General features: G+C 39.2%; 1 protein-coding gene across 1 annotated transcript in view; it reads left to right on the top strand.

Moving 5' to 3' along the window:
* Nucleotides 1-24081, top strand: part of nphp4 (nephronophthisis 4) — a 280801-nt gene that overhangs the window by 60994 nt on the left and 195726 nt on the right. Inside the window, exon 6 of the mRNA XM_017693446.2 lies at nt 2783-2916. Coding sequence (XP_017548935.2) covers nt 2783-2916 — 134 coding nt within the window. The remainder of the gene's footprint in view (nt 1-2782; nt 2917-24081) is intronic.

Below are 24081 nucleotides of genomic sequence, written 5' to 3'. Positions count from 1 at the left end.
AGTGGAACGATGGACAGAAACCCCTGTGGATTTTATCAGATCTTAAGCAAGATTGGAGCTTGATTTTCTCCTCTTTCTTGAAGATGAAAGCTTTAAGTACTGTTTATTTGTTGGTGACAGGTTTGGAGGAAGTTTCATGGTTTTTTTTGTATATTTTAATACATTTTTGAAAGTAGTGGTTTTTCACTTATTTTTCTTTGACTTTTCCATCCCTAATGCAAGTGGATTGCCTTATATATAATTTCCCCAGAATTCTCCTGAGATATGAATGACTTGTGTTTGTGGTTTGTGCTTTAGAACCTTACTCTACATAGAAATGTACATTTATAGATTTGTCTCATATGCAGCCAGGCATAAACACATTACATCCGTGTGTATTGAAAAGCGGTTATATGTATCCAGATGTATACAGTGGTTAAACACAAGGCAGTGTTTAAGATAAAGCATTGCCTCATGTGTAAATTGTAAATGAGTTACATGTTACGTAACTCATAGCATATAGCGTAAAGGTAGGACATTATAGCATGTGTTATACATTATATAGCACATGTTGTGTAGAAACTGTGTCTGGCTATGCTTTGAGCTCTGTAGAACAGACATATTTTTGTATGTATTAATTATGAAAGATGTTTCCCTTCACCTGTGTGTAGTTGAATGTTTTCGCGCAGTCACTAGGGAGAGTCTCTCTCTGGGTTTTCAGAGAGAGGCCTGAATTAAACATCAAGGATGAGTTCTCATAAAGAGAACACTTTGGCTTCTGTTTCTGGCACCGCTGTAAGCTAGTGTTGTTAGGGTGTGCTCAACGCAGCAGGCAAATGATGATAGCCATGCAGTGTGGACTCAAAACAATAACACTGCGTTAGTTCAAAAGCATAAGTTCAACCAGTTCATAAAGTTTACACAGACCAGGTGTTTCCCAGAGACCAGAGTAGTTAATCCTGAGAACTCTTAGGCTGGCTTTACATGATGAAACCTACATGCATCTAGTTGCATGTTGTAAGTTGCCTGCAATATCATTTCCAATTCAAAAGCAATTAAAGTTGAAATGCAGGACATTCAGTTACTGCACTAGTTGGCCAGATTAGCAGCTTGTATTTTTTGATGCATTGTATCAATCTCACTCTGAAGCTGATTCTTGTGGTCTTATTGGGGTTTTTACTTGCAGCTGAGTTGCGTGTCCTGCAGTACGCCTTATGTTATAGGTATTTTATACGTTTCATGTAGTTTTCCAGCAGCTGAAGTTGCATGAAGGTTTGACCCTGTAAAGCCAGCTTTAAAGGTCAATTGTATTGCCAGCAATAAAGCATTGTGCAGTTTCTTATTATATTGTATTATATTTCTCATTAAAGTGTTAATTGTACATTTTCAGGTCCAAAGTTGTGTTTGCAAGTAGAATCTATTTACTATGATTTCAATTTGGTGTAAAGTTGTTGTTGCACAGTTTGGTTTAATGAAAAACAAACAAACAAACAAGAAAAAAATAGCAAAATCGTACCACTTTTCATGTTACTTTATATAATATAGTCTGGAAACTATAACCACATTTCACTGAATTGTCAAATTGTGTGTATAATTAAATCATTAAAATGTGAACAAAGTCATTTGGAGTGGTTTAATGTGGAATGCACCTTTCACTAGAAACATGCACAGCAGTGATGATATGAAACCAGGTGTCCAAAGTGCTTTAAGCCTCCAGAAGCTTCCTCACTGAAAATGATGATGTAGAATAATATATGTGGTTATTTAGGTTTTGTTTAATTGCTAAGACATTGATTTATGCTATTTTTAAGAATGCATACATGGTACAGTGGTACTTGCAGGGATAGTTCTCAGTGAAAATTATATTGTTGTGTTTTTCACAACAATTTATCAAAACTTCATAATTCTCTACATTACACATAAATATGTCTAGGTCATTTTGTATAAAAAAAAAATATGACTATATTTGTGAAATCTGAGCTGCTACGTTTCTGTACATTTGGCAATTTCACATCAGACTTTGTTTACATCTCAGTGATTGAATTATGCAGAAAATATTAAAAATCATTGGAATTCCCCTTCAGTCACACATATTTCTATTATTTTTACAGGTAGAACACTAACTGGAGCAATACAGTTGATAAGACAAGTCACCATAGAAAGAAACAGGACTTTGAAACAAGCTGAAAAGGTGCTCACGTGAAACCTGTTGGTTGAGAAAATAGATCAAATATAAATGTCATCATTATACAACTGTATAATTAATAGAAAATTATGAAGAACAGTAAGTTGGCTTTTTCAAGCAAATGTAATTATTTAATTATATTTAAGTAATTATATACTGTGAATCAAATATGTAACAAAAACAACAGTAGTAACTCTGAACTTCGTTAGGGTTAATTTATTGGCCTCAAAGAATCATGTTATTATGGTATTTTCAAGGTCACTACACAATGATATTTCAGGACAGGCTAAACAGTGCTCCTCTGCTTTACAGTGGCACCAGATCGGATCTGCTATCTCTCTTACCTCAAGCCGGACAGCAGCATCCGTCTTGATTAAAAGAGCCTCCTGTTCATTTTCATGTCTGATTTAACTGCCATTAGTGTCTAGAGCTTTGGCACTCTCAAGTGCCAGTTAATAGAATTTTTACCCACTAATCAAATCCTTTGTTTAAGTGGCGTAAAAAATGAATAACTGCTGCACATTAAAGAAAGTGCACATAAGATGGAGCTGGCTGAGCGGGACGGCAGTAAAGGAAACTGTAACATTTCATACTCTTCCTTTTCATGTGTTCCTGCAGACGCGCTGCGGAGGCCTCGACTGCTGCCGGAATTCCCATGTGTGTTGGACAGGGTGTGTGTGTCCCTCGCCCCTTCCATGGAGGTCTTCGAGGCAAATTTGCTGCAGATGCTCAATAATGACAGGCTCAACATGGTAATACAGCACCCACTTTTCTCTTCCTAAATATCGCTGTTGTCAGAACAAAACCTCAGATCTCCAAAATGGTAACTTTGCAGGAGAAGGATAAAACATACTTTTCTTTTAATGTAAGTCAATGGAACCAGATTTCTCCCTACCAGGTCATTTTGGGACATTCATCATGAAATTTACATACAATGCAAAGGGCAACAGGCAAAACTGGGGTAAAAGGCAAAAGTGGGACTCCTAACAGCCGTGCAAGAATTAGTAGACCACCAAAAGTGTCAGCATCAGATAAACAATGCTTAAAGCTTTCATCTTTGAGAGAGAGGAGAAAATCAAGCTCCACTCTTACTACAGATCTGAAAATAATCCAAAAGTGTTTGTGTTTATCTTTCCACTGTGAGAAGGATACGCTGAGAGTCTGAAATCTGAAAGAATGTGTAGCTGTCAAAAAACTGAGTAAAGAAAGAACTTTGCAAATCAAATAAAGAAGCTGCTGGTGTTCTCAGAGCAATGGACTGACCAGCCCAGAGTCCAGACCTCAGCATCATTGAAAATGTTCTTGGATCATGAGAAGCAAAAACAAATTGGTGAAATCTTAATACCTTAATTGCTTAATTGTGTGTATGGCTTTCTACCTAAATCAACTGTCTTCTTAGCTAAACGGCATCCACATATGAATTCCCCAGGCACATCTAATGTAGGCTAAATCAAACAGACCATCATTGCTGGGAGGGGCTATTGTTGAGTTATAGTTACCGTAGGGAATAGTATGTGCATGTGTGTATCTGTGTGTGTGTGTGTATGTATGTGTGTGTTGGTCTCTCAGTGTCCTGGCCTTTCTCTGTCTGTTATATTGCTGTCATTAACACACCCACGTGGGACACAGACTGTATGTTTTATTTTGAATACAATGGAGCGAGATCATTACTCACTGTGCGCTGGGCCTTGTTGAAAGAAAACTATCATAAAGAATAATTATAGAGCCACATTCTATTGTGCTAAGGTTTGGGGGGGTGAGTCGAGGGGAGCTGGGCCCATCCTCTGACTACTCGGTGTGTCTGTGTCTGTGGATTTGTGTGTGTGTGTGTGTGTGTGTGTGTGTGTGTGTGTGTGTGCGCACTCTGGAACGAGCAGGCCAGCTCACTAACCATGTTTGACAGATGCGCTCATGCGGTTGCAATTATTTACACGCTGACGATGGAGAGAAGGAGAGAGAGTGAGAGAGACTGAAGGAGGAAGGATAGACGGATGGATGAAAGTGAGAATCGATATTGCTGTCATGATAAACCTCTCGTTCCTCCCTCACATGCGTGTGTTTGTGTGTCTGTGCACGACAGCTGTTTACCTTCACTGAACTCTTGTGAATGTGTGCTGTACACCAGTGGTGTAGGCAGAAGTGCATTATTGGCTGGAAATGTGAAATGTGAAGTGGGTAGGCCAACTTGGTAGATCCAGTTTCCAAATTCAAGCTTCAAGCTTTTGCCTTTTCCTGACAGCAGTGCAGTCATCATCCTACATATTCCAGCACTTCCAATCTGTGGTGATATCAAACAATAGCAGGACTGTGTGCATCAATGAAATGCTAGGTTCCCATAAACCCTACCAACTCTGCAGACCCTTTACTATACAGCTTGAATCCACTTGTGACAGGCATAATTTTTTCCATAGTGAAGACAACATAACTGAGTTCCAATCAGATAGCTGAAATGGACAAAGATGAGGAAAAAACAGCCAACTTTAAAACCTAAACCAAATCATTCTAGGCTAAATCGTACTGCCATAGCAAGCGAGCCCAATGAAGATGACATTACTGAGCCCTAATCAGACAACTGAGATGTGCAAAGACTAGGAAAAACAACATAGCAAACCTTAAAACCTAAATTGATGCATCCTAGGCTAAAGCATACTACCACAGCAAGCGACCCCAAAGAAGATAATTGGATAGCTGAGATGTGCAAAGCCTTCAAACCTTCACTGAAACATCCGAGGCTAAATAATACTGCCAAGGCAGGCAGGCCTGGTGCAGACAACAAATCAGTTCAAATCAGACAGATGTGCAAAGATAATAAGGCAGAGCTTGGTAGAGAATGTAATGATTTAATTGACCATGTTACAGTGACAGCACTCGCAGGAAACAAATCAACAAATCAAATTATCTTTAAAAAAATCCCGTAGGCTTTTAGTCTATGCCCTTGCCAAAGCTTAGTCTTACAGCCAGACTTTTTCTTCAAACATTCTGGTGCTTTTCACTGCATAATGTGGCTAAGAACTGCCTACATTTTCAGGAAGAGGCCATTTGACCTATGACCAATTGTGTTTTGGTTGCTGCGTGTATGAAGGCAATTCTGAAAATCCCATAGATGTACATCTTGCTGTAAAAGGCTCATTTTTCATCATGATGCCGAGTGCAGGCAGTTGGACGCTATTGCTGGCTGCAGTAGAGCTAGAAAAACAAGATATCTTTGTTTCCCAGCTGAATGATAAAAAGCGTTGCACAGAAGTGCGTAATAAATTGGCTGAATGACGACTGCAGGTAAGGAACGGAAATTGTTCCAATTTTGGTCGATTTCAATCTTGCACTCCTGCATATTTGATTTAAATGTCCAAATAGTAGTGGTGTAACAATTCACCAAAATCCTAGCTTGCTTTGATACCTGCTTTGGTGGGTTTTCAGTTCTGCAGTTTTTCATACAGAGAGAAGTGTGCTCCAAAATGTGGTGACTGTTTTCCTGTTATTGGTACCTTTGGAATGTCCGTATAAACGTCTTTATGAAAGTCTCCTGGCTTGTAACTTACTCATGTTTAGCAGGCTGAACTTTCGAAAATTTCAAAAGTTATGACCAGCTTTGTGTTGATATCAGACGCTCCGCTTCCATGTAAGGCTAAGACTAGCAATACAGGTTCTTTAAATGATCTTGCTCGTGTATTGTGCTAGTCCATCAGTCAAGACGTGTATGGGGTCTGAAGTTTACTTCAGCGACGAGGCTACATGGCAGCTGGCAAATAATCAGAATGCACATACAGCAGTTAGCATCATGTGATCACTGTAACTCTTTTTTCCTCTTTTTTTTCTCTCACTATCATTCTTTCTTTTCTCATTTCTCTCTCTGACTCCTCCTTTCTCTCTCTCTATTTCTCTCTCTAACCCCCTACTATCACAGTGTATAGTCATGAGTATGTGTGAATACCAGTGCAAATCATGTATTTGAGTCTGCAACTGTTTCCCGTACTGCATGTATGTGTGGGCGTGTGTGTGTGTTTGTGTGTGTGTGTGTGTGTGTGTGTGTGTGTGGGTGTGAGAGAGAGACAAAAAGGGATATTTTCTGCTTTAATTGGTGATTCTACACTTTCCCGTAGGTCCATTCACGTTCTGCACAAGCACTGTCAGATCAGCGTAAAACCTGTTAGCTCGGCTGTGATACTCTCACAGCACAAAGCTCATGTAAGATATGAAACAGCCTACTGCAGAACTGCTGGAGTATTCCTCGTACTACGCACGGCCTTGCTTTTATTCAGACTCACTAAGTCAAACTTTGTTATAGATGTGATTGATGGAAGCCTCAAGTGCAGGCAGGACAGAGCCAGTGTAGTCTACAAAAACTGCTCAGACAAAATGCCTAAATGTGTTATTGATGGCTTCCACTTCGGATGCCGTGTGATCCGTTTTTAAATATATATTTCTTTTTTTAAAGCGAGTAATTAAGCTCAGCATTGCAGAACCAGTGTTAACAGTGACGGCAGAAAATTAATTTAGGATTTTGCCAGAGCAGTTTGGACATTTCTAATCTTTGTGCAATCAATATTCCATTACCTTCTGAGTCTCCATCGCAGGTTTAGAGCCTCTGCATACGTTACACATGCACATTCATCACTGCGTGTTATTCAGAAAGCGATTGAGAGCAAAAGGAGCAGGTAGCCTTCAAATTCGATTTCTACGCAAATCAGACAAATCAGTCATTTCTAAAAGCAACCACCTCTGCTCAACATATCATTATGTAGTGAGGAAATGTGCAGGTTTTATTTTTTAATCTTTTTTTCTATCATTTATTTATTTTTCCATTGGAAGCCGACTCTCTCCTTTATGTCCTCTAAACCACAGTTAGCCTCCAGTCCTGGACACCCACTGCGCTAAATGTTTTTGGGTTTTCTCCACTTGTCGAGTCATATGGATTGATAATTTAAGCCCTTGAAGCATTGAAATAAATGAGATGTGTTGAAACAGGATAAAGGAATATAGGACTGGAGGTGGGAAACGTTGCTTGTAGGCATTTTTAAGTTCTGGGACGTCCTTTAAAAGTTCATTTCTTCTGGAAAGTTTTTCATTTTGGAAAGAGAGAGATTGTAATAGTTGAATTAGTTAATGGACTAAATGGTATTGTTCATTTTTTTTTAATTCGTCTGATCTTTTTCTCTCCTCATACTTTGAAATATTTTCAAACAGCTGACATTTTTGCAGGACGTACCAAAAGCATTCAAATGCAGCAGATGTGCCTACCTGCCTTGCATTCTTTACATCACACAATTGCGAAAAGATTAAAAATAAACTGGCTGAATGACGACTGCAGGCAAGGAATGGAAATTGTTCCGATTTTGACGATTTCGATCTTGCACTCTGGCATATTTGATTCAAATGTCCAAATAGTAATGGTGTAACACTTCACTAAATTCCTCGTTTGCGGTAATGCTTGCTTTGGTAGTTTCTCAGTTCTACAGTTTTTTGTACAGAGAGAATAAGGAGTGCTCCAAAATGTGGCGTCGATTTTCCTGTTATTAGTACATTCAGTATTATAAAAGTATTTAGAATGTCCTTATAAACCTCTTTATAAAAGTTCAGGCCTGATAGTTTTCAGGTGCCATGCCGGTGTTCTATCGATTTGTCCTACTTTGTCGAGACGTCCTACCGTAGCGTATATTTATAGATCGTATCTATCAATATGTGCTACCGTGTCAAAAAATAATACCGCGACTATTTTGTGATATTAGGGGTAGCACATATCGATAGGCTAAAAATAGTGTCAGATCCTCCTACCTGTATTATATTAGGGGTAGCACATATCGATGGACTGTAATGAAATCAGTACCAGTGTCACCGTACATGCTAACCCTAACGATTTCAACAGTAAAACTTGTGCCATACTTTTCTAACATTTCTGCGGCTTTAACAAATGTCTAAAATGCAAATTACTTTTGCGTTTACAGTAAATATACAGTAGTAATAGTGTAAAGTATTAAATTAATTAAAAGCAATAAACACTCACCATTAATTACACACTTTCTAACCAAGGTAGCAAGAATTGATGAGCCTTCCTACAAATTAGCTTAGAAAGCGATGTACGCATGCGCAGTAAATCGAAGTAGGACAGCTGGATGAGTAGCACAGTTCCACAGAACACCGGAATTCCGGTGTACCGACGTGTCTGCGAGAAAAAAAAAGGTTCGCCTAGTGCAGGGTCTGCAGCCTTTTTCACTCAGAGCCATAAAAGCAAAATAATTGGAAATTTATTTCAGTGAGAGCCACATAATATATTAAAACGACGACGTCATCTCACTCTAGCGAACGGGGGGTGGGGGTGGGGGGGGGTGACGACGCCGACATGTCAGTCAAGCGAACCGAGACTAAATACCGGACGTTTGTGATATTCCGCCTGAACATTTTTTTTAAGTCTCAAAAATAATATACGTTAATTAAATTAATTATTTTCAAAAGCTGAGCCGCATCAGAGGGATCAAAGAGCCGCGGGTTGCCGACCCCTGGCCTCGTGATCTGACCATAGGATCTGACACTTCTCTTGATCTGACATGCGCAGGTTTCACTGTAACCAACACCAAGGCCGAGCCTACTAGCCATTAAGCCAGTCAGAAACAGGGGGGGCGGGACTTGCTTTGACCAAACAAACTGATAGATTCAGTAGGAAATCCCGGGAAATACACGTGCGAATTTTTTTCCACTGTCAACGCGAAACGCATAAACTCAGCCATGGAACACAACTATATTAAGCCTATATTAAGCCTGTATTAAGGGGAAAATGGAACTGAATAGTAATTTTAGGGCTGTAGTATTATTTATGAGTTTGTTGCACTGTAACTGTTTCAAAATATTTAAAATAATGGTGCATAGTTTGCTATTATATTTTTAAAAGAAATGAATGTGTCCTTGTTCATGTCATTTAGTCAATGGTTAGGCTACTAATCAATTCCTAGTTTACTTTGGAGTATTGTTATTGCCACCTGCTGACTGTTCTTGGTATGGCTGTAGTATCTGTAGTCTCCTATGCTATAGAAGCAATAAGGTATGGATTCCTGAAAAGGCCTGCTAGTCCCAAGAGTTCTGGTAATCTGCACAAGCTTCTGAAATATAGACTTATATTGGGTTTGTTTATCTCATGTCTGAATGTTGTTCATGTATTTCAACAAAATTCAACACAATCTATCATTGAAGGGACTAATTCAAAAGCAAAAATTCTTTGACAGTAATGAAGATCAGGGTTATACATAGACGTATATCTGCGCCCAGGGGCCAACAAGTTATGTGTTAAGTGTGTCGCATACATAGCGCCCCCACCCTGCTCACCTCCCGAGCAGAGAAAAAAAAGTTCAGGCTCAGGAATTTTTCCCACTATCACCCCTGTAAAAGTCTTCTGGCTTGTAACTCACTTTCTCATGTTTAGCAAGCTGAAATGTCGAATTTTGGGAATTTGATGTTGCATAAGAGCAGTGCTTTGCATCAGTGACACTGTGTCCTTATTTCCGCTCTGTGTTTGGTTTTGAGGGAAAAAGGAAAGGATGCTATGTCTCTTCCATTCAGTCTAATGATTTTTGATTGGAGCTTCCAAAGCTCAACTGTATTATTGTAGCTACTGGAAACTGGGCAGGTTGGAAATCAAGATTAACTGGCCACCATGCTAGCACTATCTAGCATAACCGAGAAAAAAACAAAACAAAAACAATATAATCTTTTACACATACGAAATAAACATTTTCTCCCATTTTTACAAAAAAATTGTTAAATTCATTAAATTGGATTTCTGTAAGGTTTGTCCAACCTAGCAACAGTTGCTGTGGAAAAAGTGCATGTCAGTGGATCATGAATCAAGTCAAGCGATCATGGCTAGATCAACTGTTATGATCCTTTACACAGCTTATGGAGCTTTTTATGAGTGCTTTATTTGCTCCAGACTGTTGAATAGAGACAGCTCAGTGCTGCAGGCATTTTGAATCAAGGGCTTTTTCACAAACAGTATGATAGCTTAGGATGTATTGTTACATCTGTGCCATGTAACCTTAGATAGAAAGTGAATCTGGATGACTCTACCAGCTTTACAATGAGTCCAATCTCTGCATAGTCTTGATGGGAAAGTGTGTCTGTGTGTGTGTGTGTGTGTGTGTGTGTCTGTCCTGAGAGAGAGAGAGAGATCATCAATCTTCGCTGGTTCTTGTCTTTTGTTTTCTTGTCTGACGTCACTTGTGCGCCGGCACCTTTTTGAAGTGATAATTCAGGCGTGATTGCAGTTGACTTCAGCCTCTAATTGGCCCTCATGTGGGAGAGTGACCTTTTGAGGGTGCGACTCCTGATGCATTGTCTCTGCACTTAATACACACACACAAACACACGCGCACACACACAAACAGATCTAATAACTGGTGAGAGTTGTGTGTTTGAAGCTCCTAGGAGAGACGGCAAAGAAATGCAGCTCTTTTTATTATTAACCCTTAGAACGTCTCCTAAGGTTATCAATGGCGATAATCTAGAGTACTGTGCAAAAGTCAGAGACCACCCTCTGTTTATTTGATCTCCAGTCAAAACAGCCATGAAATACAAGTGATTAATTTTTTTGCAGATATTTCTGATGAGAATAGATATATTAAGATAATCCACTTGGCTACGTTTCAGTTTCCAGTTTCCACTTTCCAAAACTAGATTTTAAAAATATTAAAATGTACAGAGAAAATGGGACAAATATGCAAGACCTGGTTGACCAGCAAAACTGTCAGCATCAGATAAACGGTACTTAAAGCTTTAATCTTAGAGAGAGAGGACAAAATCAAGCTCCACTCCTACTTCAGATCTAAGAAAAATCTACAGGTGTTAATGCCCATCCTTCCACTATGAGACCACAACTCGATGCTATGAGTCTGTTACGGAGAAAAGGAGACAGACAAGAATAGACCGGCCACCTCAGAGTCCAGACCTCAGCCTTTTTGAAAGGGATTTCTTGGATTGTGAGAAGAAAAAAAATGCATCCAATTTTTAAGACTGAACTTTGGAGCTGTGGTAAAATATCCCAGCAAATGTCTTGAAAAGGAAAGGAAGCAATGATATAATCAAATGCCCAATACCGTTTGCCCTCTTGCTCCCACCACTAAGCCATTACCCCTCCGCTTTATACGTTCATGTCTAGGGGTAGGGTTTTCCCGACTGCTGTTGATAGAGGTGTAGGGTGAAGTGTTAGGGCTACAAGGGCTTTTTTTCAGTTTTTTGGTAACAGCTTGTTGTTTCAATGCATTATGGTCATTTTCTTCATAACAAGCATAAAATATCACTAGTAGCATGCTGGTGTCTTGGTAGCTAGCTAGCTAAATTTCCTGTTCCACCTTAAATGGTGGAGCAGTTACATTCTGGAACTCTGGGGTCACAACTGCTGCGCAATTTGAGGTGCAACGGGAAACTTTGAAAGAGAAGCTGATGAATAGATGATGTCAGCTACATGTAACCAAAGAATTGGGGGTGGGTGATAATAAATAACTGTTGCATGGCCCCCTCTTCGAATGCACATGATGCCCTAAATTGACCCAGCAGTGTAGTTGCTGAACTTTACCCTCCTCTGCTATCACTACAGACTGACAGGGTTGCCTACAGAACACTGCTAGCAGCCTGAGGGTAATTTAAGGGTTGTCCAGTTTCACAGGGAAAGAGTTCAACCACTACCCCAAGGTGACACTCGAAAGCAAAGGCTAGCGGCAAAAATAAGAAACGGGATTGGGCCAAAGTGTGGACATGCTAAATACTGAACATTTTTATGTATTTATTATTTATTTATTTATTTATGTATTTATTTATTTTAGTTAAGGCTTCTGTGTAATTTTCTGTGTTCTGTTGTTTCTTTACTTTAAAAAGCTGTTTAGCTTTTTTATTTTGTCTTAGCAGTAAACATGTATTTGCTCTGAATAATACAATAAGTATTAATATTTCCAAACCTCTCCTTATAGCAGCCCAACTTCATTAAATTTGTTTAGGAGAGCTGCTGATGGAATTTAACAAGAGAGCCACCACGAGGAACCAACCTGATCAAACTTTGTTCTGGCTCGCAAGTTTCAACACTTTTTTCAAAATAGGAAATCCTGTTTATTTGTGATTGTTACTGATGTTAAAAATCATCAATTCATCCTAATGATATGGTGATTTTACAAGCAAAAACACACTTGCCTTTGAGATTTTCAAGTGTTTTTAATCAGTTTGCTTAGGTACCAAAGACTGAAAATGAATAACTTAATTGACTGTTGTGCAGTCTTATGTACAGTTATGCAGTCATAAATCGATTCCGGTAGAGCAAAACGGCATTAGCTCCTCTAGACTTCTGTGGTTTAAATGATGTAGAGTAGATCCAGCTTGCATGAAACAGCCACTAACTGCTGCACAATGTTTTGCTTTTCATGCCTTTACTGCCAGCAGATTGATTGTTCATTGCTTGTCCTCTGTTCACGGTTGTCCTTATTATAAAAAACGAGTGCACCTGTGAGTGCCAGAGGCTGTAGAAAAGGGAAAAATAGTATTGCTTGCTTTGAAGACTTTCATCTTAATTAGAGCGAATAGCCAATTAATACTCTCTGCTGAAGTGAACTAGGATCTGCTCCAAAATACCAATCACTTTGTTTGCTCATTCAATTTCTCTCTCTCTGCTTTTTTAAGGTGGAATATTTCACCTCATTTGGAATATGCTAAAAGCATGAATCTCATTTTATTTTTCTGCACTTTTCCAGATGCAGGAGCAACGATTCACTGAACTTTTAGCACGTTGAGCGTCTGGCTTCCTCAGGCTGCTGAGGCTCAGTCAGATCCCCTTGACTGCCAGACAATGCCTCGTTAATCCAGTCAGCAGCCTCAGGAAGTGCCGGGGCAAAAAACGGTTTTGGGTGCTGCTTTGGGCGTGTTATTATGAAGGTATATTTGGTAAGCAGTGGGAGGTTTTTGAGGTTCTTCGCCGGTCTGACGGTTATGAAAGCTGTACTTAGCTGTTCGGGATGTGCGTTTGTGTTTGCTGTTTACTGGACGAATCTTTTGGGGAAGCCAGTAGCGATGATCTCCATCAATGAGAGAAGTTTGTCAGTTTCATACTGTGTGTGTGGTGTGTGTGTGTGTGTGTGTGTGTGTGTGTGTGTGTGTGTGTGTGGGCGGATGTGGATAACATGCTAATGATGATGCTGTTACACATCCTGCATGACTCATTGCAGTATGAGTGAATGCTCTCAGCGTGGGCACACAAACACACACAGACACTCACGCAAAGCATACAAACAAATACACTAATGTAATTATCACACACATAAAAAAGAGATAAAAGGAAGAGCTATAATACCTTACAGTATACATACGTTTGCTCAGCCTCCTGCCTTTAACCTGTGAAATGATAAGGTTTGTGTTTGTTGTGTATGTTCAGCTCTTCAGTAACTACAGCATATAGAGAAATCTGATACTGAAACATCTCACTGCAAAGATGAAAACAAGCCGTAATGCTCACAACAGTAGTCAGAGATAGTCTGCCTTTTATTTGATTATTTGTAGACAAAACAAGCAGAACTATAAGCACAAGTTGTTCTTTTTCAGGATCAAGGAAAAAAAGCAGAAGTTAAATATTCAGCAGTAAATTATAAATATATCAGATTTTTCAGTATTTCATTCTACGTTCTCAAAAAGAATCAAAAAAGGAAAAACAAAACAAAACAAAAAAACCAGACACTGACAAGGAAAGGTCTTCTCTTTATTCGAGCACCAATTAACAAGTGGTCTTTGGAGACCCAAATGCTCAGTCTGTGAACATCAGTTTTTATACCCTATTGGGGTCATAGATGATCACCCCATCAATTTTGATTTTACATTAGTCTCCAATATGTTCAATTTCTCTACATTACTTAATTCTCCTTAAGTCCAAATGTATGCAGCATTCCTTTTTTAAAAACCTGCAAGGTCATCTTCATATAATTTCATGTGAGTTTGCTAAAGCTAGAATCCTTCATGCACACAGCATGTGGCCTGTTGCCTTTCCTATGTTACCTCTTTGTAAGAGAAATGAATATTCTCTTTCAGTCAATGCAGAATTTATTTGATTATTGATTACAATACCTAATCCATTTGATATCATTTGCCCTTTTTTGTGACTTCAGTCATGAAACCTATGAACGATTACATGCATAGCCTATATCTCACAGTGGAAGAATGCACAGAAGCACCTGTGGATGTTTTAAGAGTTAAAGCAAGTGTGGAACTTGTTTTTCTCCTCTATCTCAAAGATAAAAGCTGTAAGTGCTGTTTATCTGATGGTGACAGGTTTGGTGGTCTACCAGGTCTTGCACCGTTGTCAGGAGTCCTATTTTCTCCATGTCTTGAAATCTTTCAGACTTTTTCATGTAAGTGGAATATCTTCTACCTAACGTCATTAGAAATATTTCCTGAAAAATGTTTTTGAACTTGTATTTGAAGTCCATTTTGACTGGAAATGAAATAAATGAAGGGAAGTTTTCTGCACTTCATACCCAGCATGCAGAGACGGGAAATATCTATATATATATAGGTCAGTTGATGATAATTGAATAGAGGAGCTCTACTTTCACCCGACAAATATGTTTGAAGAGTGCATCCACTTAAGTATGGGAGTGTGTGTACTTTGAGCACTACTGTTCAATGCAAGCCAGTGATCAAATAAACACAGTGGATTCAAGAACATTGTTAAGTTGCCATTTAAATCTTTATATTTGTGCTTTGATTTCAGTTAAAAGCTATCATTATTTCTATTTGTTGCCTCATTCTTTCAAATGATCGTCTTTTGATGTTGTGTCAACTATCCCTATAGCATGTGCCAAGCAACCCACAGCTTATGTCTTGTGCTTTTCATGCATAACTGTATCAAGGATTTACAGAGAATAGTGCGATAAGCAGAAAAAAAAGTGATCCCGTGAATGTAAACAGCTTGTGGAGAAGATGGTTCAAAAGAGAATCATACAGGCAAATAGATGGGCCACAACCATGCAAGTCTCTTTTAATTCAGCAATGGTGTGCAGAACATTATCTCAAAACGCTCAACTTAGAGCTTGTCTTAAAAGGGGTACAACTAATTGGTGCTGGTGTTGTGAGAAAGCAATGAACGCAGAAGCATCAAAACTGGGCTTTCGAGGAATGTGGTGAGAAAAAAAAAGTTGTTCATCATTCTACTTTCTTTTTACATCAAGCTCAGTTTAGCCTACATTATTTCTTCAGAACGTTTTAAGGACTTGAACGCAGCACGCTTTTAAACCAACAATGTGTAATGGAAATATTGGGACTGGAAATATTGGAAAAGGTTGTTGAGCTCATACTTTCCCTCTGCTTGAAAAAGGACATGTGCTGACGTACTTAAACCATGACTCAGTTCAGAGAACATTTACTTTGTATTTCTCCGATCACATCTCTTTTTGGAATTTTGTGTTTTATTTATGATGTGCACTTCCCACTCCCTGAATTACAATGCAGTTCTTGCACATTAAAGTATTATGATAGGAAAATCAGTTAAAGCGTATGAATCATATGTGAGAATATGAGGAAGAAGCTTTCAACTTAACACATTATCTTTCATTTATCCATCCATCCATCCATCCATCCATTTTCTAAGCCGCTTCTCCGTCAGGGTCGCGGGGGGATGCTGGAGCCTATCCCAGCAGTCTTCAGGCGGAAGGCAGGATACACCCTGGACAGGTCGCCAGTCCATCGCAGGGCAGACAGACAGACACAGACAGTCACTCACACCTAGGGGCAATTTCGCACGTCCAATTGGCCTGACTGCATGTCTTTGGACTGTGGGAGGAAACCGGAGAACCCGGAGGAAACCCACGCAGACACGGGGAGAACATGCAAACTCCACACAGAGAGGACCCTGGCCGCCCGGCCGGGGAAACGAACCCAGGCTTTCATTTATACATTAGATAATTGTCAAATTATTTATATAATGGGTTCTTAATACCAAGATATTGGTTGGCTGATATTGGCGTCACATAGATTTCCTAGTATCTGTGAAAACCCTGCCACTTAGTTGTGCCTTGTTTTATGCTGTGACAAACACTTAGCTCTGGTATGAGAAGAAAAAAAATAGTTGTTTCATACTTTTCATACACAAAGGCTCTGCAAAAAATGTACACTCATCATCTGTCTCCATCATCAGTGCAGGCTAAACCTACCAGTTTAAACAAAACCCCAGGGTTGCAATGACAAAAAATGCACCGAATCTAACATTTGGCACCTAACCTTTGGCCTGCTGACCTAGAACCTACACCACACCTCACACAAGTATTCACCAGACATGCTGGCTGAGGGACTGTACTTCACAACGAAGGAGTTTTCCAAGACCTGTTGGCTGAGAAACTTTATGCCACGACTAATTGAGTTTTCCCAGGCCTGGAAATTTCTATACTGGCTGAGGGACTCGGTGACTAAAGAGTTTTTTCAGGCCTGCCTGCCTTTACACCACAGCTGAGGGGTGTCCCAGGCCTGCCAGCTGAGGGATTGTACTTTGTGGTTTTCAAAGGGTGGCTGGCTGAGACACTACACTCTGTGACTGAGGAGTTTTCGCAGGTGTGATGGCTGAGGAAGTTTAAGCCATGGCTGAGGATTTTCCCCAGGCCGGCAGCCAAGAGCCTTTACATTATGGCTGAGGAGTGTTCCCAACCTCCGTGCCAAGAGTCTTTACACCATGGCTAAGGAGTTTTCCTGGACCTTCCAGCTGAAAGGCCTTTTTCCCTACATTCTGGGAAGTTTTTTGGTTATTGGTAATCGAAATTAGTTTAAAGCTGCTTAAAATCTGTGTTGGTGTAGCAATATTTTAATATTGCTTGGGCTCTAGATCTGGGTAATCAGGTAGGATTTGGACTGCAATAACAAACGTTCTGCTCTACATACTGATGTTTTGCATTGAGTTAGTTCAGTCGATTTAATGCTTCAGTTGATCAGTTGACTACATAATTTTGCTGTGCCCCCCTTAGACTTTATCGTCCCGGTGGTGTAGGAGCATGACATTTTTCCATAGGTTTTGGATAGTGTTTTACAGAACCATACAGTGAAAGTTTCTTTAGGGGACCAAGCATATTTTTTTGGAATCACACAAAGAACCCTATTTGGCACACTTTTTATTTTTAAAGATGGAAGCTACGAGCGACCATAGGCCAGCAGTAGGTGTCCAGTTTAAAATAAATAAATGAATGAATGAATAAATAACAAAATAAATCTGTAAAATAAGAGGGATTAATATCATGGCTGACCGCATATGATCCCTGTGATAATTTCCATTAGGAACAAGCCAATGTTGACAGCCGTGTGTTTGCTTTGAACTCATGATAGGCATTTCAAAGCCAGGCGTTGCTTGTGTAGTTGAGATCGCCACAGGCAGTTGAAGATATGATGAAGTTAAGCTTTTTTTTACTTTGACACAGCTCATTTCACACTGTGCAGCCAGGAGCAGGTGAAATATGTAGCTAGGCAACATAAGGATTTAATGAAATAAGAAGTGTCAGGAAACAAGGCAAGTGTTTAGTGAACTAGCTCATTGTGATCCCATGTATGTATTAAGTGATCCACACTGCAGACATGAACTGTATTTATCTGACATGATCCAGATTGAGAAAATTCAGGCCTGCCAGTGTCTCAGTGCTTGGGAGAATTTGTTTGAGTAGACTGAATTTTAAAATACTCTGTCATCAGCAATGAAACATGAACAAAGCTGCATCAAAATGCCAATATTTGTTATTAAATGAAAAATATTCAGTGAAGAAATGCACGATGTAATGTTTAAATACAGTTTTTGACTGAAATCTGTGCTACAGCATCATTTGCTTGTATTGTGTAACAAAAACTGTCAGACAGTGAGGAAACAATCTGACAATCTGTGATATACCAGTGCTATCACCTAAAAGTGTAAACCTTCAGTTTTTTTATTTTAATTTTGACTTTTTGTTTTTCTCTCTTTCTAATTTTTTTCTTTCCTTTCGGTTAACTGGATACATCTTCATTAACTCTTGTGGAAACTCGAATATCAAAACCTGTGAATATCATTAGTAATTAGCTAATACTTAATGCAAGTCCCTAGTAAGTAGCTAATAATCATGACATCTTGATATATATATATATATATATATGAAGGGAAGTGCAGTTAGCTGGGTTAACTAGTTAGGGTTAACTACTTGGGGAAGCACTGCACAGCTCACCTTTTGCATTTATGTCTTTACTTATGCAGCTGCTCCCTATTTTAGCTTAAAAATGCAATCTGATCTCATTGGTGAGAAAGATTTCCTTGAAAAAATTGGAAAATTTAAGTATATGTATTTTTCTCCCACCACCATTCTGCGATCTCTCAAAATGATCTCCCCTTTTAGTGAACCACTAGATTAAAGCTGTGATTTTTTGGGTTGTTTAATGTTTATGCCATCTCTCGGCCAACTGAGAAAACAACATAGACTCTGGCATTGATTGCGTAAGTGTTTTCCTTGCGTTTTGGGAAATGTAACATTTAAATATCCTAAATATGTTCAAATAATTAAAAAGAGATAAAGGAAAAAATCAGATTCAGAAACAAAATTCAGAAACTGCATATTTACTGTTCAATGTTATACAGTAGATACAATGTTACCATTTTTACTGCTACACATTATTTATCTACAGACATCTCTTTATCTACAGACTTGATCGCATCGTTTGTTCTCACAAGACATCCAGGTTCCGGTACTGTTACATCACTTACTGCATTTTGCAGTAATTCTCCATTATGCAGAGCTGTTATACCGGATCCATTTGGCATTCAATTCTCTGAACTTCACTTTTAAATCTCATCAGAGCCATTTAATTTCCACTTTCTGATTTTGGGAACAAAATTTGATTTTGATTTAACCAGCAATAACCTGAGTGCTTTGTGAACAATGATGTACTCTTTATTCAAATAGCTGTTTTGATTTTTACCATCTTCTGACAAATGTCAGTGGCCCTAGCTGACCTCTTTATGACTTTTAAAGATCTGAAGACTTGCTAGCCAGAGAGCTCTTTGGCGTGGGAGCTGGAAATGACCCAAACGCTTCTTCATCTCCTGGCTCCTAGTGCATGAATACTGCTCAGCTGGAGTTTAATACAGCACTAATGTAATTGCCTATTGATCAGATAAGGTTGACTCTGTGTGCCATATGACACGGCCTGTTAGTGTCCTGCTGTTGTAGTGATAGCTTGGTACGTCGATATGGATTAAAGCTGCAGGGTTATGCCACCAGCGTGGTTTTCTGACCCAACCCTGGTGCTTATAAATGAGGAATTACTGTTATGGGTTCGAATAAAGCAGTCACTTACAGCTTGTGGAAAACGATGGCCAACAGAATGTCTTCTTCTCTCTCCCAATCTCTCTCTCTCTCTTTCTCTCTTTCTTTTTTGCTCTCTCTTTTTTTGTCTTAGAATATCTGACCAGCTCAACCTAAAATTGGAGAATCTATTGAGCCTGCAGTTAAGTCCCTGTTTGTTAATGGGCCCGAAATAACCAGCACGTCCATCGAAATAACCTTCAAAAACCAATTCTGTTTTCCATTCCCCGGGAAAAAAAAATCTTCTTTGGTTCTTGAAGCTCTATTGCACAATGACAATGACTGCCCTTAATACAGCTTGTCTTTTCTATGTGCTGTTAAGTCTGTGTGTGGATTAAGTGATCTTTTGGCTTACTGGCAGAGTCTTAGAATCTGTAAAGTCAGTTTGCTCTCCTTCATTTTCATATTTGTGGCCACCTTGTTAGTGGAACCGGTGAAGATTAGTTTTAGGGGTAGCTTAAGCTTGGTTTCAAAGGGGTTGGTTGTCACAGAGTTGTTTGTCTAGTTCAGTGGAGGGAGTGTCTAGAAATATTGATACTGAAATTAATCTCTGAGAGTAGAAGTCACACGTTTTCTAACTGTCTCTGTAAGTGAAAGTGAATTCTTCTGTTATCCAAAGTCACATTTTAGATTCAGATAATGTTTTTAATACGGGATGGAAATACACCTTGAAATCAACCTATTCACTAAAGCGAAGGCAAAGAGAAGTGTGGTGTCAAAGTTTTCTTTCTTCAAGTAAGCAGGTCAATAGCTTGTCTTTGGTATAGCAGTCTTTGTGGGGTTAGTTGCCATTTTTAAATACATAAATGTGGATTTAAGGCTCATTTATGCTCAATGTTAAATACAGATATGGACAGAGCCCTCGATTCATTCTCTGCATTCATTTCATGCATATTTGTGCACATTCCAAGCCATGGGGGGCAGTGTAGCCAGTGGTTTAGATGAGACATGATGCCAGTTTCTGTTTCTCTCATTGGTAATATAAGTGAAAAGAATTGTCGCAAAGTATTTAATGGCAGAGCACCACAGTCTGCACTGATGCTTCTTTCGTCTCTTTTGTAGTTGGTGCACTATTACGACCTCCTCCGCCATAGCCATGTTTGCTGTTGGCCGAAGCTTTTTTACTCTGGACTGCCCTCTAGAGGACGTACTGCTTAACATCCATGCCAGTGGAAGGGACTCAAGAAAGTATGTGGGCAGACGTTTGAAATTGTTCTTATTCATACGTAAAGGGACTATAAATGAGCTTTCATTTGGATTTCCTGCAATTTCTTAAATGTAGCATCTAAAAATATTTTAGATGTCGTGAAGAAACTGAAATTAATTGTTAAATGAAACCTCTTCATTACCTGTGCTGTGTGACAACTGGCGTCTGTGGTGGGTTGGTTGCCACAAATGCACTGTTTGCTATCATACCAATACAATTACTACCCCACTCTCCATTGAGTTCTTTCTGCAGCTACGTTTTGGTGATATCAGTTACTTGGTTTGTAAGATGACCAACTCTGTGTTCCTTTAGATCAGGGTTTGGCAACCCAAATGTTTAAAGGAGCCATCACTTTATGTCCATTTTAGCAACTTGCCTATAAAAATGTCTCAGTATGTGGTAATGTGCTGGAGCAGGCCAACAAATTGAATAAAAATGAAAACGCAGACTTACTTTGCTCTTTAAGCTTTAGCTCAGCTATAGCCTCATTTCTCGCATCTCTGATAGGAAACTTTTCCTTAAGGTTAATAGTTTGTTGTAAAATGTCTTACGTTACACTTTTCCCAAGCAGCTTCTCGACAGCTTCTCAGCAGCTACTCTCAATCGCTGCTTCTTGTTCAAATTTTCCTGTTCCACCTTCAATGGTGCCTGACGTGCCAGAATATAACTGCTGTACCATTTAAGGTGGAACTGGACAATTCAAATAGGAAGAAAATTACTTCAGTTTTTTAAGCGACTTTTTAGTGTTTGACAGGTTCTTGTTACAGATTAAAGGTATCAGGAAACCAGCTGGAGTGATTATAAATGCAAACAAGTTCACAATGTTTGCCTCAAGTCTCTCTCTTTGCTGTTTTGTTAGCTACTAGCTAGGCGAGATTGTAAAAGAGCCACATATTGCTGACCCCTGGCCTAAATCGATAACCTTATTTAGCTAAAGTCATTACTCTGCATTGGCGGTCTTTACCACAAGCACGCTGTCATCTTTGCCCCTGTCCGGAGAGTAAACGGCCTTTTATCTTGAGTTGAATTTGTTTAATAATCTGCTATCTATTAGTTTTGTCTACCATCACAGTTGAAATGTGCGTATCAGAGTCAGAATCAGAATACTTTATTGATCTCAGAGGGAAATTGCAGTTATTACAGTTGCAACCATTTATATAAAAGAATAAACACTTTAATAATTTAAAACAAAAAGAGAAATGTGCAATATGTACACGAGATTTAAATTACGAACACAGTAAAGTGGCAGTGAAAAAACTGTGATAATAAATATGAACATACTGTATAAAGCAGTTCAAATTATTGCACCTCTGGGTTCTTGCACACATAATTTAAAAATAATAGTAATTACAATATTATTATGACTTCCTGTGGCGCTATGTGGTGCATTTTGGTAGAATGAGTCTTGCACTGAATGAGCTCCTATTTCTCATTACTGTGTCGTAGAGTGGGTGGGAGCCATTGTCCCTAATGGCCTGCAGTTTAGACAGCGTCCTCCTCTTCGACACTGCGGTGAGCGAGTCCAGCTCCACACCCACAGCATCACCGTGTAGTGATCTGCTATGACAGTGTTCTGTACGTTTTCAGACATAATTATTTAACTTTACGCTTTATGCTCCTCGGTTATTACTGTTAATAAGCACTATTGCCAGTTTAATGAAATGTTGCTTTTATTTAGCAATATGTATAGGCTACTACAACTAACTAGGCTAGCTTAGTAACTGCTTTCTAGCTATGCTAAAGGCTCACTTATTACTCCACACTGCCCCAAGTGCTTTCCTTGTTACCTTGCCCATCGCAGACAATCCAGATGTTTTGAGCTTCATATGTTGTCGTTATTTAAAATGCCAACTTATTATAATTGTCTTTATAATAAAATATAAATTAATCAGTTTATTTTTGACCAAATTCTAAGGGCATGTCGCCCATTCTAAGGGCATGTCGCAAGTCATTTTGCATTGTATGTTACAGTCATTTCATCTTTGATCATATTCTTCCGTCATTCGCAACATCCTCTGGCCTAAGATCATCCTTTCTTTCAGACCAGTGGAGAGTGAAGCATATTAAAGCTCAGTGAAAGGGCACTTCATGGGGATGTGAAGGCATCAGCGCCCCAACTCCGTAAGAATGCCAGAGCTGCTTTTGCTGAGGAACGACAAAATCCCACACGAAGAGCCAAACGCGGCGTCTCTTTTAAGCCCTCCTGTTCCAAAAAGCATCTGTCAAAGTACATCAAAGCCTTTTTGGACTGAGGCAAAAATTTGCTGTATGGGATGAGGATATTTCTTCATTTCACAGACTAAAATATATTAAATAAATAACAGAAAGCTGGCAGTGAGGGATCTTGAATAGCTCTCCAGGGTAGAACGATCAGGGTAGAATACTCTAACTGTACACATGTGCACCCAGTTGGTAACATGAACACATGGTCAGTCTTTTTCTGTTCCATTTGAGCCTTTTATCATTTTGTGTGTGTGTGTTTTTCTTTTATTTTCATCTACGATACCCATTCACGTAATGGTAGACCAGGACCTGGTGGAAGGCCTTGAGTAAATGATGGCTGATAGAGTTTGATTTCACTTCACTGTTGAGACACTAAAGCTACAGAGCGAGGTTGACCATCATTATTAGGATCTGCATGGCCCTGTGAGAGATGAGATCTCTCTCTCTCTCTCTCTCTCTCTCTCTCTCTCTCTCTGTTTTGTCTCTTTTTCTCTCACACCCATCATTTTCCCTTGCTTGCTTTCTCTTAGTCCCTTTTGTTCTCCATCTCTGTCTCTCACTCTGTCTTTCTCTTACAGTATGTCTGTATCTCTTATTCAACAGCTTTAATTCTGTCTTGTGCTCTTTTCCTCTCTCTTATTCTCTGTTTTCCTCTTTTTCTCACTCTTCTCTCTCATTCTCTTTAATTCTCTTTTATACTCCTCTTTTCTGTCTGTATTACTCATGTCTGTTTGTCTCTCTCCATTTTGTTCACTGTCTCTATTTTTCACTCTATATCTCTCAGTATGTCTGTATCTCTCATTCAATAGCTTTAATTCTCTCCTGTGCTCTTTCCTCTCTCTTATTCTCCATTTCACTCTCTTTTGAACTCTTTCTTTGTCACCTTGCTCTTGCTCTCTCTCTCTCTCTTTTTCACTTCCCCCTCTCTTCTGCTCTCTTTTTCTCTCTCAATCTCTCTCTTTCTCTTTTCTCTCTTGCTTGCTGTCTCACTCACCTTTCTCTCCTCACTTACACTCTGTCCTTGGTCGCTCACACTTTCCACGTCATTACTACTCTATATCTCTATCTCTCATTCTGTCTTTCTCTCTCACCTTTTTCTTTGACGTTCACTCACACTCTCTTCTGCTCTCTCACTTCTCTCTTCCTTCTCATGTTTTATTTGTTATTTG

Source organism: Pygocentrus nattereri, chromosome 28, assembly GCF_015220715.1.
Source record: "Pygocentrus nattereri isolate fPygNat1 chromosome 28, fPygNat1.pri, whole genome shotgun sequence".
NCBI lineage: Eukaryota > Metazoa > Chordata > Actinopteri > Characiformes > Serrasalmidae > Pygocentrus > Pygocentrus nattereri.
This window is presented reverse-complemented; position numbering and strand designations above follow the sequence as displayed.